This window comes from Xenopus laevis, chromosome 4S (assembly GCF_017654675.1).
Source record: "Xenopus laevis strain J_2021 chromosome 4S, Xenopus_laevis_v10.1, whole genome shotgun sequence".
In the NCBI taxonomy this organism is placed as follows: Eukaryota; Metazoa; Chordata; class Amphibia; order Anura; family Pipidae; genus Xenopus; species Xenopus laevis.
This window is the reverse complement of record NC_054378.1, coordinates 83,379,845-83,392,652: the sequence shown is the minus strand read 5'-3', so window position 1 is coordinate 83,392,652 and position 12,808 is coordinate 83,379,845. Positions and strand designations below refer to the sequence as shown.

At 37.1% G+C, this 12,808-nt stretch overlaps 1 protein-coding gene across 4 annotated transcripts in view; it reads right to left on the bottom strand.

Moving 5' to 3' along the window:
- arhgap29.S (Rho GTPase activating protein 29 S homeolog) overlaps positions 1-12,808 on the bottom strand; it is a 67,966-nt gene that overhangs the window by 45,523 nt on the left and 9,635 nt on the right. For 3 of the 4 annotated variants that reach the window (XM_018259616.2, XM_018259617.2, NM_001105265.1), the window contains 1 exon segment: positions 10,374-10,711. In XM_018259616.2, coding sequence (XP_018115105.1) covers positions 10,374-10,632 — 259 coding nt within the window. In that variant the 5' untranslated portion in view covers positions 10,633-10,711. 4 annotated transcript variants of the gene reach the window in all.

The window sequence follows — 12,808 nt, the reverse complement described above, 5'->3', positions numbered from 1 at the left end:
AATGACATCTACCAGATATACTGCATGTATACTAATATGAATATGCAAACTAAGGTTTAGAGGCAGGATTCCTGAATTCAGGAGAGGACCACATCCATTTATAAAAATTCTAGGATCAACAAATGCCTCGGAGTTTTAATATTCTGAACTCTAAGGCTAGTCAGTCTGTTCTATTTTCAGAGAAAAACAGCAAGGCATACATTTCAACTGGCCCTTTCTTTACATTCAAAGAAGTGAGGTCTGACTAACAGACTGTAGGCTTGCCTGTTGTCTACAGTACCAGCTACTCTATACGCCTTCATTTCTTTGTAATTGCATCCTTGGGCTCCCAGACACATCAAGCGGTTTAACTTCAATCTCAGCAACAAACCAAGACAACACAATGGCACAACAGAAATAGGTGTCAACGTACTATATTTAAAGCCATTTTGTGAAAACACAGGTGTACACAGATTAAATATTGTCAACCACAGCTTTTACAGTAACAATATCAAGCAATTTTGCCTTTTGTTACTTTTATTTCAGATATGGTTAAAGTAAATAAAAGAAATCGCTTGAGCAAAGCTACAAAGTTATGCCTTTCAAGTCATTCAGTCAGTAGAACTTGTGTAAGACACAGCCCTCCTTACCAGTACTCCTATCATAATAACTTCAAAAGTGGATATATCTACAAAGTTAAAACCACTAATGCCAATGTCACATAATGTGTCTTCCACGCAGTCTTGATTACAATGTAATTCTCCTACCGCACACCTGTAGTTCACCACTCCTGCAAGCTGGTGGTGCGTTCCTTCCGTTGACCCGGCCGGGTCCCTTAGCAACCAATGTGTAAAAGAAAACGGATCCGCACACACACCGATTAGTGCAGTCGGGAATTATCCCCTTTTATTCAGCCACCAAACAACAACGTTTCGGGGTGGATGTTCCCCCCCCGAAACGTTGATGTTTGGTGGCTGAATAAAAGGGGATAATCCCCGACTGCACTAATCGGTGTGTGTGCGGATCCGTTTTCTTTTACACATTGGTTCCACGCAGTCTTTACATGGCACGGAAAGTCATAGCACATGACTGCCACTGCATACACATTAAAGACTCTGCATGTTTGTACCCAGGCAGTAACCTATCAGATGTTTACTTTCATTATTTTACCTGCAGTGAATTGAAAAAAGGCAAATAGGTAGTTGCTATGGGTTACTGCCCAGGTGTAAGTTTGCCTAGTATTTATAAGTAAGCCCCATGGGACAAGCTTCTAAGCAAATGCAGGAAAACAGCTGAAACCACTGAAACACTATCTCCCAATGCCCTTCATGATTTGTGATTAATAGACTTGAGATAACAGAAGCATGCAGCACGTTGTGGGCATTGAAGTCGTGACTGGGAGTCAATTTATACTACATTGTTTCTGTAGTCTGGCAAAAAGAAGGTAGACTGCTTTCAAATTCCATTTACAGCTTTGTCATCACAGAAATTGCTTAATTGATTTGTTTAAAATAACATTTTCATTACCCTTTTGTTAGTAAACTTATGGCACAGCATAGATCAAAATGGAACCTTGGGTAAAGGTACTTGTATTTCAGTGTCAGTGAATCTAGAGTGGGTAAAATTGAGGGGTTAGAAGACCAGCAGCAGCAGCAGAAAAATAAAAGTGACCCTGATATCTGTTAACATTTAGCATTGGACGGGCTTTCTTGATTGAAAGTCGGCCAGATCTCGAACGGGCAGGTTAAAAAATCCCGACCGCCCATATCAGATGCGTTATGATCCGATGATCGCCCTATAAATCAGCCGATATCGCCCATTTCGATGTGGGCATATTGGGGAGAGGTCCTGTATCTCTACGTCTATGGCCATCTTTACACTGTATAAAATATTTGAATCTTGTTTCCATAAGTCTGGGAACTCACAATTATAGCAAGCAGGCAGGAGCCATTTTGTGGACACTGTTATTAAGACAAGCCTTGCATCATCTCAGAATCTTGTTTGTGCACCAGAATGGGAGACCTGATGTCCATCCCCATGCCCTGGCTACACAATTAAATGGTAAAGTGGAAGTGCTGAATGGAAAGTAAATGTAATTGTTTGCGCCGCAATATTTGATTGACAGCTGAGATTTTTAAATGAGTTTACTACAGCTATGAACACTTTAATAAAAAAAAAAAAAAAAAAAAAAAAAAGAATTTGGATTTCATGTTTAATTTGAAAAGGACTTGTTATACAGCTCAGGGTGACGTCCATTTTAAGCAAAATCCTTTTTATATAGAAAAATGCATTGTACAGGGTAATGTTGATATGTGAGCAGCCCTAGATTTGGCAGATTTCATAACCTGTCACCACCTTACGCAGAGTGCGTCGCCATGGGGTGGATAGTGGGCGGTGTTTAGGCACAGGAGTGGGAGGAGTCCGGGTGGGATGGGCAGAGTCCGGGCGGGAAGTGGGCAGGAGGATGGGGATCTGAGTGCACTGGGCCCCTCTGAAGATTGTTCTGTAGGGGGGCCCAGCGCACTCTAGTTACACCACTGACCTTACAAGTTTAAGATTACATTCTAAATTAATTATTTTGGACTGGCACACAATTGGAGGTATAATCTCTAATTTACACACACACACACACACACACCAACCTTGGAAAAAAGTGTTTTTATTCCGACGTTTCGGCTCCTAAACTCGAGCCTTCCTCATGGAGTTTAGGAGCCGAAACGTCGGAATAAAAACACTTTTTTTTGCACAACTTACAAGGCCTGTATGTGCAGTTTTTTTCCAAGGTTGATTTACATGTTTTTGAACCAGCACTCAGGCGGTTGCCATTTCTATATATATATATATATATATATATATATATATATATATATATATATATATATATATATATATATATATATATATATATATATATATATATATATATATATATATATATATATATATATATATATATATATATATATATATATATATGGGATGACTTTGACGTAGTTGGCCAGCTTAAATATATTGCAATATATAGACAAACAATCCCTGTTTTGTTTAAAGGGCAAGGCATTTTTCAGTAGCAGTATGCACAAAATGTCTCTGTCTTAAATATATTGATAATGGGTTGAGTGCAGAGGAATCTTGTATTTGTCTATATGTATTTTGTGGTCACACCCTCATTGCACCCCCGCCTAATGGTTTTAAAAACTAGTGGTGAGCACAACTTTCCCTTGTTTGTTATAGTTCTACAGGAGCAGTGAGCAGCTCCATGTTGTAGCTCCCACCATCTCCAACTATAGTCAGGTGATCCCACTGGTGTCTAATAAAAGGGCAGCCAAGTTTGGGAGTTTGCTTTGAAAGCAGCTAGTAAGTTGCAGGTAAAACGTATTCGTCCCTTTTATAAAATGTATAATGAAACTATAGAATTCTTAATGAATCAGATGAAAATTGAGCATAGGACTGGCCAGATATGGGAGACTTTGACGTAGTTGGCCAGTGGGATCACCTGACTATAGCTGGGAAGGGTGGGAGCTACAACATAGAGCTGGTCACTGCTCTTGTATAACTATAACAAACAAGGGAAAGTTGTGCTCACCACTATTTTTTAAAAACATTAGGCGGGGGTGCAATGAGGCTGTGACCACAAAATACATATAGACACATACAAGAGTCCTCTGCACTCAACCCATTATCAATATATTTAAGACAGAGACATTTTGTGCATACTGCTACTAAAAAATGCCTTACCCTTTAAACAAAACAGGGATTGTTTGTCCATATATTGCAATATATTTAAGCTGGCCAACTACGTCAAAGTCATCCCATATCTGGCCAGTCCTACGCTTAATTTTCATCTGATTCATTAAGAATTCTATTGCTTCATTATACATTTTACAAAGGGACTAGGTTTTACCTGCAACTTAACTTGCTGCTTTCAAAGTAAACCTCCATACTTGGCTGCCCTTTTATTAGACACCAGTGGGATCACCTGACTATAGCTGGGAAGGGTGGGAGCTACAACATAGAGCTGGTCACTGCTCTTGTATAACTATAACAAACAAGGGAAAGTTGTGCTCACCACTATTTTTTAAAAACATTAGGCGGGGGTGCAATGAGGCTGTGACCACAAAATACATATAGACACATACAAGAGTCCTCTGCACTCAACCCATTATCAATATATTTAAGACAGAGACATTTTGTGCATACTGCTACTAAAAAATGCCTTACCCTTTAAACAAAACAGGGATTGTTTGTCCATATATTGCAATATATTTAAGCTGGCCAACTACGTCAAAGTCATCCCATATCTGGCCAGTCCTACGCTTAATTTTCATCTGATTCATTAAGAATTCTATTGCTTCATTATACATTTTACAAAGGGACTAGGTTTTACCTGCAACTTAACTTGCTGCTTTCAAAGTAAACCTCCATACTTGGCTGCCCTTTTATTAGACACCAGTGGGATCACCTGACTATAGCTGGGAAGGGTGGGAGCTACAACATAGAGCTGGTCACTGCTCTTGTATAACTATAACAAACAAGGGAAAGTTGTGCTCACCACTATTTTTAAGAATTCTTAATGAATCAGATGAAAATTAAGCGTAGGACTGGCCAGATATGGGATGACTTTGACGTAGTTGGCCAGCTTAAATATATTGCAATATATGGACAAACAATCCCTGTTTTGTTTAAAGGGTAAGGCATTTTTTAGTAGCAGTATGCACAAAATGTCTCTGTCTTAAATATATTGATAATGGGTTGAGTGCAGAGGACTCTTGTATGTGTCTAATGGTGTCTAATAAAAGGGCAGCCAAGTATGGAGGTTTACTTTGAAAGCAGCAAGTTAAGTTGCAGGTAAAACCTAGTCCCTTTGTAAAATGTATAATGAAGCAATAGAATTCTTAATGAATCAGATGAAAATTAAGCGTAGGACTGGCCAGATATGGGATGACTTTGACGTAGTTGGCCAGCTTAAATATATTGCAATATATGGACAAACAATCCCTGTTTTGTTTAAAGGGTAAGGCATTTTTTAGTAGCAGTATGCACAAAATGTCTCTGTCTTAAATATATTGATAATGGGTTGAGTGCAGAGGACTCTTGTATGTGTCTATATATATATATATATATATATATATATATATACACACACACACATATACATATACACACACATATATATATACAAATATATATACATACACACACATATATATATATATATATATATATATATACATACAGTATATATACATACACACACACACACACACACATAAATATAGTCCAATGTTAGAAAGCACACCAAAATCGAATACCAATGTTAAGATTTATTCCTCCATATTCACATCTATATGTATATATTCCAAACCAAGAAAGCACTCATGGCAACTGGATACCAACGTACTTTAGTAGCTTTTTATTCTTACATAGTATATCTATATATAAGTTGTGCTATGTGCTAAGAGACACAAGGATCCCTGTCCCATAGGGATTACAATGAAACTAGTGCATAGATTTATGTGCTTATGAATTATCCTTTATTTGATACATGGATAAAGGGGATTTCTGTACATACACTATCTGTACAATGAAATAGGAAATGCATTATGATGCTGAATTATCTTTTAACGATAGCACAGATCACACACCTAATAACTGTTGATGTGAAACACTATAACAACAAGTAGAGGTTTGTTACAAAGGAATGTAGGGTATGTGCGTGGGGGAGGGGATACAGCTGAGAAACACAGTTCCCTCTCCAATCCCACAGATTCCTTTGGTGGGCTTTCATCTATAGAATCATCTCTAAATTATCACCACCGCAATAAGGAATGTGATAACAGCAAATTCCATTTCAAAGACTATCTGAAGTTATTGTGGGATAGAGAGGAAAAAAAATGGAAAATTAAAGGGATCCTGTCATAGGAAAACATGTTTTTTTCAAAACGCATCAGTTAATAGTGCTACTCCAGCAGAATTCTGCACTGAAATCCATATCTCAAAAGAGCAAACAGATTTTTTTTATATACAATTTTGAAATCTGACATGGGGCTAGACATGTCAATTTCCCAGCTGCCCCTGGTCATGTGACTTGTGCCTGCACTTCAGGAGAGAAATGCTTTCTGGCAGGCTGCTGTTTTTCCTTCTCAATGTAATTGAATGAGTCTCAGTGGGACATGGGTTTTTACTATTGAGTGTTGTTCTTAGATCTACCAGGCAGCTGTTATCTTGTGTTAGGGAGCTGCTATCTGGTTACCTTCCTATTGTTCTTTTGTTTGGCTGCTGGGGGGAAAAGGGAGGGGGTGAGATCACTCCAATTTGCAGTACAGCAGTAAAGAGCGATTGAAGTTTATCAGAGTACAAGTCACATGACTTGGGGTAGCTGGAAAATTCTCAATATGTCTAGCCCCATGTCAGATTTCAAAATTGAATATAAAAAAAATCTGTTTGCTCTTTTGAGAAATGGATTTCAGTGCAGAATTCTGCTGGAGCAGCACTATTAACAGATTCATTTTGAAAAAAAAATTTTTCCCATGACAGTATCCCTTTAAGGATTCTCAAAGAGAAAGAGATAATATACTGTTAGTATTAGAATACTGTAGAATGCTAACCATATAATATGCTACAGGAAAGAGGGGAGGTAGATGCCAAAATATATCCAGGGGAATTGTGACATACAGCAACTTCCCCATTTGTGCAGACTGTATCGGAAGTTAATTGACTGTACATCTACTACAAAGCCACGAGCATTCAAAACAGAAGCAAGAAGGGGGAACTTCCCCCTCCACAGGATGCAGTAGCCATTCCTCACAGCCCACTGGGAAAAAAGTACATCACTTCCATATGATTTAATTTGATTTTGTCTGGGTCATCGTGACAATAAAGCAGTGGGGTTTCAGCTGAAGTGAAAGTACACATGGACTACATGGGAATATATTGAAACACAAACTAATCTTATGATCCTATATACATTTTATAAACATGCTTTTATTGAAATGTGCAACCTTTACTATTGCTGTGAGCAAAAAGAAAGAGGTATAGTGCAGAGATGTACAAAGTGCATGTGAGCTATTCATCTGTGTAGCAACACTGGTTGGATTAGTGCAATTATTCCACATAGCCCTGAACTCAGCATGACAAAAGTTCACATACTTTGGGGTCCGACAGGGGCTTTTTACAATAGAATACGGTTATGTTTTGGGTAGCCGAGGATGAGTAGAGTATAACAGTGCTTTATTAGCAGGCTCATGCAGGCATTACACAACAGTAATCTTTCACTTTTAAGCTAACATGAAGTATGCACAGATAAGTCTGAGCACAGTGATATCTACAGGCCATTTGCATAAACACCACAAATACATTAACAACCACTGGGCGACCTGTATTTCCTTGGATAGGTGCAGCTGATCCTTATCTTGGCAGCATGGAAAACCATTTCTAAACAATACAGTGTCCAATACAGAAAAAGAGAAGAAGAAAGAATCACACCCATTACAGAGTTTTCTCCTTAGGGCATTGACATTTGGGTGGATATTGTCACTCATAGAAAAAAGGTCTCTTCTGTGGGTGACAAGACACGTAAGAGGCACTTTTATCAAAGGTTGAATTGCAAATTCATGCGAGTTTTTAAAAACTCCCATGAACTCGAAATTCGACCAATCGAAATTTATTAAAAAAAATCGAATTTGTTAAACTCAGGTGAATAGGATCGATTCGAGTTTTTTCTCAGAAAAAAACCTGAATGTCAGGAAGGCTGCAAACTAACTCCAAATTTATCCCCAGTTGTCTCCTATTGACTTAAACATCAATTCGGCAGGTTTTAGGTGGCGAATAGTCAGAGTATGATAAATCTCAAAAATCTAATTTAAATTTTTTTTTTTAAAAAAAAAAATTTAAATTGAATTTGAATAATTCCCTAGTCGAATTTGACCGTTTGGCCATAAAAATACCCAGGAAAAAGATTTACTTGTAGTAATCCTGGTAATCATGAGAAAAGAGATTTTTTTTTGACGATTAAGTCAGAGTGCAGCATGTAAGTCACCATGTCTACCATTGCTTTGGAATGTGCAAAAAATTAGCACAGATTGTACAGGGAGAGGTCTGTAACCAATGAAACTAGCTAAAAAAAAAAAAAAACAATTTATGGATACAGTGATTTTTGACCAAAGTGATGCCCATTGCTCTGCCAGGTATATTTACAAAGTTTAAATATTGCCCTTGTCTGGGTCAGTCAATGCTAACCTTCATACATCATTCCTCCATTAGATATTCCTCTAAAACCATAATTATACCACTGCAGCATAATGTGCCAACATTTTGCTTGCATAAACACTGTTTAATTATACCAGTGTATCTTTCCCCTTAGATTTATAATCAGCTAATAACCTGGCTAATTAATGCCAATTAGCATGGAGGATATGATATAGATAACAACATACTAAAAAGTGTCTTCTGTATCTTTATAGTGGTAGCTTGAAAAAGATTGACGCCAATACCTTGTCTGCTACAAATGAGGGGTTCCCAATCTTTATTCAAAAAAGATCAAACGTTTCGGGACTGCATGGCCCTTCCTCAGTTATAGTGGTAGCTTGCCAGTCTGGACCTGACCAAATTATTTTTGGCTAACAAAAGAATAAAGCATTGGGGCTTCTGGTAAACTGACCTGATTTTGAAGTTTTGCAGTGCTGGAATTAAGCAAGACGAAGCAACACAAAATGTTTGTCAAAACAAAAGAGAAATCTGCCTTGCTGGTGTTTTGGTAAACTGTGATGTGGAGAGTTTTTTTTTTCTATGACACTTTTTGGTGACCATCCATCATCCTGTTAACACACAACTGGTCAATAAGGGCTCATAAGTAGTTTATAAGGGTGGACTGCCAAACTGTAATGTACCATGCAAAAGCAACACCCATGCAGTTTATGGTTTGCTAATTACCCCTGACACAGTGAAGGGTAGGGTCACTGGTTAATCTAATTTTTTTTATTTTGACTTAACAAAGCTTGCTTAATTGCACATATGTTAATTATTCAAACTGAAAAGAAAAAAATAGCATAATAGGAAACAATATGGGGAAATCACTGCATGCATTCTGAAGGGTCACAGCTCCAGACTTAAGGGGATCAGGCTGTAAAACTTGTATAAATGAAAGTAATACTGTTCTCCTATCCCTTCATTTAATTGTTTTAACCAGCAATTTATTTAGTTTTAAAATTCAGTATGTTTAAATTGCTAGTCTTTAATGTGAGTACAATTGATCGAAAGTTGCCTTTTATTTATTCCAATTAAACAACTAATGGAATAAAAATTAGGTTGAATTAAGCAACTACAAGTGATGATGTCTTCTTTACATTATAAATTCCATTTCAGCTGTTATTTCATGTACTACCCATAAAAATATTTAAAAATACAATTCTGGGAAAAACACATTTCCTGCAAAAGCAGCACATAAAAGCCTTCTCATTTACCATGCCCCAGCATGAAAAGAAAGGCATTCTCGCTTTGTCTAGCCATTTCCATTACAAAGACACCGGGTAAGTGGTTAAGTCTAAAGCACTAATCGCTTCACACCAATACATTATAATTTCAGATCATAGAAAACAGTCACCCATTTAATTCCAATAGTTCTAACCCTTACCTCTGTAACAGCTACAATTATTTCCGGACAAAGCAATAGAAGCTTACTACCAAGTAAACTTAAAAGGGCAATGGCTCGGAGTTATGTGTTTTTAAATGGTCTAAAAATGTAATGCGTTTTAAAGAACTTCTCCTCTATGAGAAGACAGTTACCTGGAAACACCGCAGTCGGATTATCCATGCATCTACTTCCTGACAAGCGCTTGTATGTGTAATTACCCAAAGGGCATATTTAGAAAGCTGTGCAAAATGATAACTCGGAGGAAATAAATGGAAATTGTGGTATAAAAAAAGCTTGACATTGGAATGCAAAGCATCAGCATTGCAAAAAAGACAAAATAAGGTCTATTAGGCAATCCATAGAGGGTGGCTAATGGCAGAATCTTGGAATTTCAAGTGACCTTAAGGTCAGAATATATGAATATAGATGATGGGAAATACCAGTTTTAATGAAGTAAGCTGACTGGCCACTTAATTTATAAAATGTAGTACATAAACTAGTTGTGCCAGAGATGGCTCTGAAAAATTAACTATAAACAGTGTGTGTGTTCAATTTTAAAAGCAAACTATGCAGTAAACCATTGGCTGTCTATGAAAGCCCCAAACATATCACTTTCATGGTTAAAACATCAGACGGAAAATGTACAGGCGGCATGGGTACAAATTAAATTCCTTGATCAGCTGGTTGAAGGTCTCCTACAAACTGCCTACAGCAAACAGGACAGAAACACAGTTATTTAACAGCTGACAAATTCACAACTCACCTGTTGACACAAACGCTTCTTTGAGGAACAGGAGTACGTCTGCAAACTTCCTAACATCATTCACAAGCAACATTATGTATTCAGGATCCACAACAGAGTTGTCATAATCCGAGTTGGTGCTGATACTGCTCAGCGAATTGCTTTTCGTACTACGTCCCATTCCCCAGCTGGCAGAGTTCGATATGGCAAAAATGTTTGAGGTAGAGAACCGGGAAAATCCCAAACCACGTCTGTTACTTCCTCCGTTCTGGCGCAACATCCCAGCTTCTGCAATGCTTTGGAGAGCTGCTCAGCTACCATTCAGTGCCACTTGCTGCCCATCGACCAAATATCAAAACCTGTAAAAATATTTATATGACCGATATTAATGTAAAAGGTTTATAATTCTATCACTGAAAATGGCATATAGATATATGTAATTATAATCGTATCAGTATTGATGCTTATTGTCCTATGCATGCTTAATTTTTGGTTTCACAACATCACAACATAAAAAGTTGTGCATTATTTCATTTAAAGGAGAGCTATTGCAAAAATGAAAATTTAATATAAGCCTCATCTCACTGAAAAAAGAACCTTTATACATTTAATAAATTAAAAATTCGTACCATTTCAGAATATATATATCTTTGGGGTCTCCCTTTCGATGCAGATGTATTAGAGCTAAAAAAACAGAATCCAGCACAAAGTAAAAAAATTTTTTTTGACAGGCATGATTACTGCATGTAAGAGACTATTTTTGGTGATTTTAAAAGGATGAGCTTTAAGGGCAAAGTCACAGTGTATCAGCTACAAAAATAGACAATACTGATAATTTTCTCTGTGTTTTAGCAGAGGCAATTCTCAGTATTGTTTGTGGGCTTTTGTAGCCATGACAAGCTGCTCTGTGTGTTTTCACCCAAAACATCTTGTAGGCGAAAAGAGCACCCCCCAAAAGACTATTTAATATCTTTCAATCAAAATCAGACTCCCAATACCTTAAGAGAGAATGAAGAGAGACAGATATCGGGGGGGGGGGGGGTAGTAAAGAGATAATTATTTCAGAAATATTATAGAATTTTTACTTGGCCATATTTAGAGATTTCCATAATTTTGTAAGATGCATATTACATTTTCATTTTTGAGATACACGTAGTTCCCCTTTAAGAACAAATCTACAACAACTATAAATGTTGCACCACGTGACAGTTACCACAATGTCATCCACCTGTCAGGCATACAAGGGGCAGAATCATTCAAAAAAGGCACCACATTTTCAGGCCTTAAAGGAAAACTATACCCCCAAAATGAATACTTAAGCAACAGATAGTTTATATCAAATTGAATGACATATTAAAGAATCTTACCAAACTGGAATATATATTTACATAAATATTGCCCTTTTACATCTCTTGCCTTGAACCACCATTTCGTGACTCTATCTGTGCTGCCTCAGAGATCACCTGACCAGAAATACTACAACTCCAACTGTAACAGGAAGAAGTGAGGAAGCAAAAGGCAGAACTCTGTCTGTTAATTGGCTCATGGCAATTTTCTATTTATGATTACCCAATGGCACATACTACTAAAAAAGTATATTATTATGATAATGGTTCATTTACATGAAGCAGGGTTTTACACATGAGCTGTTTTACTCATTATCTTTTAATAGAGACCTACATTGTTTGGGGGGTATAGTTTTCCTTTAATTCACCCGGTGTACATAAGGACAGGTGAATCACATGTAGTCAGTGGCATTAAGGGGTAGATTTATCAAAGAGTGAAGTTAGAGATCTCCACAGTCCGCAGAGTGAAATACCGCCTCTCTCCATTCTCTGAAAGTTCACCATTTGATAAATACGCCTTTATAAATCCCATAGAAATGAATGGAGGGAGGCGGTATTTCACTCTTCGGACTGATAAATCTACCCCTATGTTACTGAGTTCACAGGTAGCAGTGGGATGAAGTACATACCACAGCAATAAGTAATACAGGTATGGGATCTATTATCCAGAATGCTTGAGACCTGGGGCTTTCAAGTAATGGGTCTTTCTATAATTTGGATCCCCATTCCTTAGTCAGTACAAGCTACTGTTTTTATTATTGCAGGAAAAAAATCATTTTTAAAAATTAGAATGACTTCCTTAAAATGGATATGGAAGATGGCCTTCCCATAACCTACCTACTTATGGTAATAAGCAATAAGCAATAATTAAAAGCTGAATTAATACTAAATTACATGAGATTGGTTTACAAAGCAATAGCTAATTGAATAAGAATGTATTTTAAATGGGAGTTACCTAGATTGCTCAGAAAGAAAAGCTGTACAAAATGATAACTAAGGTTTTCACTTTCTCATGCAAAAATATAAAAAAAATGTGGTTCATATACATCAATTATTAGAGCTCTCTCTTTCAAAGCTTTGACAGAAATCCTGTCTCTTTACATGTAGGAT